We start from the raw sequence: 819 nt of genomic DNA on the forward strand, positions 1-819 counted from the left end.
TATGTGGCCATCTGCAAACCCCTGCATTATGTGACCATCATGAACAGCAGGGTCTGTAGGAGACTCGTCCTTTGTTGCTGGGTGGCTGGTTTGTTGATTGTATTCCCACCACTTACATTGGTCCTAAATCTGGAATTCTGTGACTCTAATGTCATTGACCATTTTGGCTGTGATGCATACCCCCTCCTGAAGATCTCATGCTCAGAAACATGGCTCATAGAGCAGATGCTTATAGTCTGTGCTGTGTTAACTTTTGTCATGACCCTGTTATGTGTAGTTCTATCTTATATATACATCATTAAGACCATTCTACAATTCCCTTCTGCCAAGCAAAAGAAAAAGGCCTTTTCCACCTGCTCTTCCCACATAATCGTGATTTCCATCACCTATGGCAGTTGCATCTTCATCTATGTGAAGCCTTCATCCAAGGATTCAATGGCTGTCAACAAGGGTGTGACCATCCTCACCACCTCTATCGCTCCTATGCTGAACCCCTTCATTTACACCTTAAGAAACAAGCAGGTGAAACAGGCCTTCAGTAACACAGTCAAAAGAATTTCACTGTTCTTCAGAGAGTAAGGAAATTCACCAATGTAAAAAAAATGTTTTCACAGACAAGAGTCTCATATCTAAAATATTCTTAGAACTCAAAAAACTAAATCCCCCAACAACAAACCCTCAAAGAAACAACTGCCCAATAAATAAGTGAGCTAAAGACTTAAAGAGAAAACTCTCCCTCTTTGCAGATGACATGATCTTGTATTTAAAGAATCCCATAGACTCCACTCCCAAATTACTCAAGCTGATTCAAAACTTTGG

At 40.7% G+C, this 819-nt stretch overlaps 1 protein-coding gene across 1 annotated transcript in view; it reads left to right on the forward strand.

The window, feature by feature from the left end:
* Positions 1-579, forward strand: part of LOC105988399 (olfactory receptor 6C2-like) — a 10,340-nt gene extending 9,761 nt beyond the window's left edge. Inside the window, exon 2 of the mRNA XM_013020031.1 lies at positions 1-579. This exon is cut by the window's left edge and continues 1 nt beyond it. Coding sequence (XP_012875485.1) covers positions 1-579 — 579 coding nt within the window.
* Positions 580-819: the final 240 nt, after the last annotated feature.

Source organism: Dipodomys ordii, unplaced genomic scaffold (assembly GCF_000151885.1).
Source record: "Dipodomys ordii isolate 6190 unplaced genomic scaffold, Dord_2.0 Scaffold3, whole genome shotgun sequence".
NCBI lineage: Eukaryota > Metazoa > Chordata > Mammalia > Rodentia > Heteromyidae > Dipodomys > Dipodomys ordii.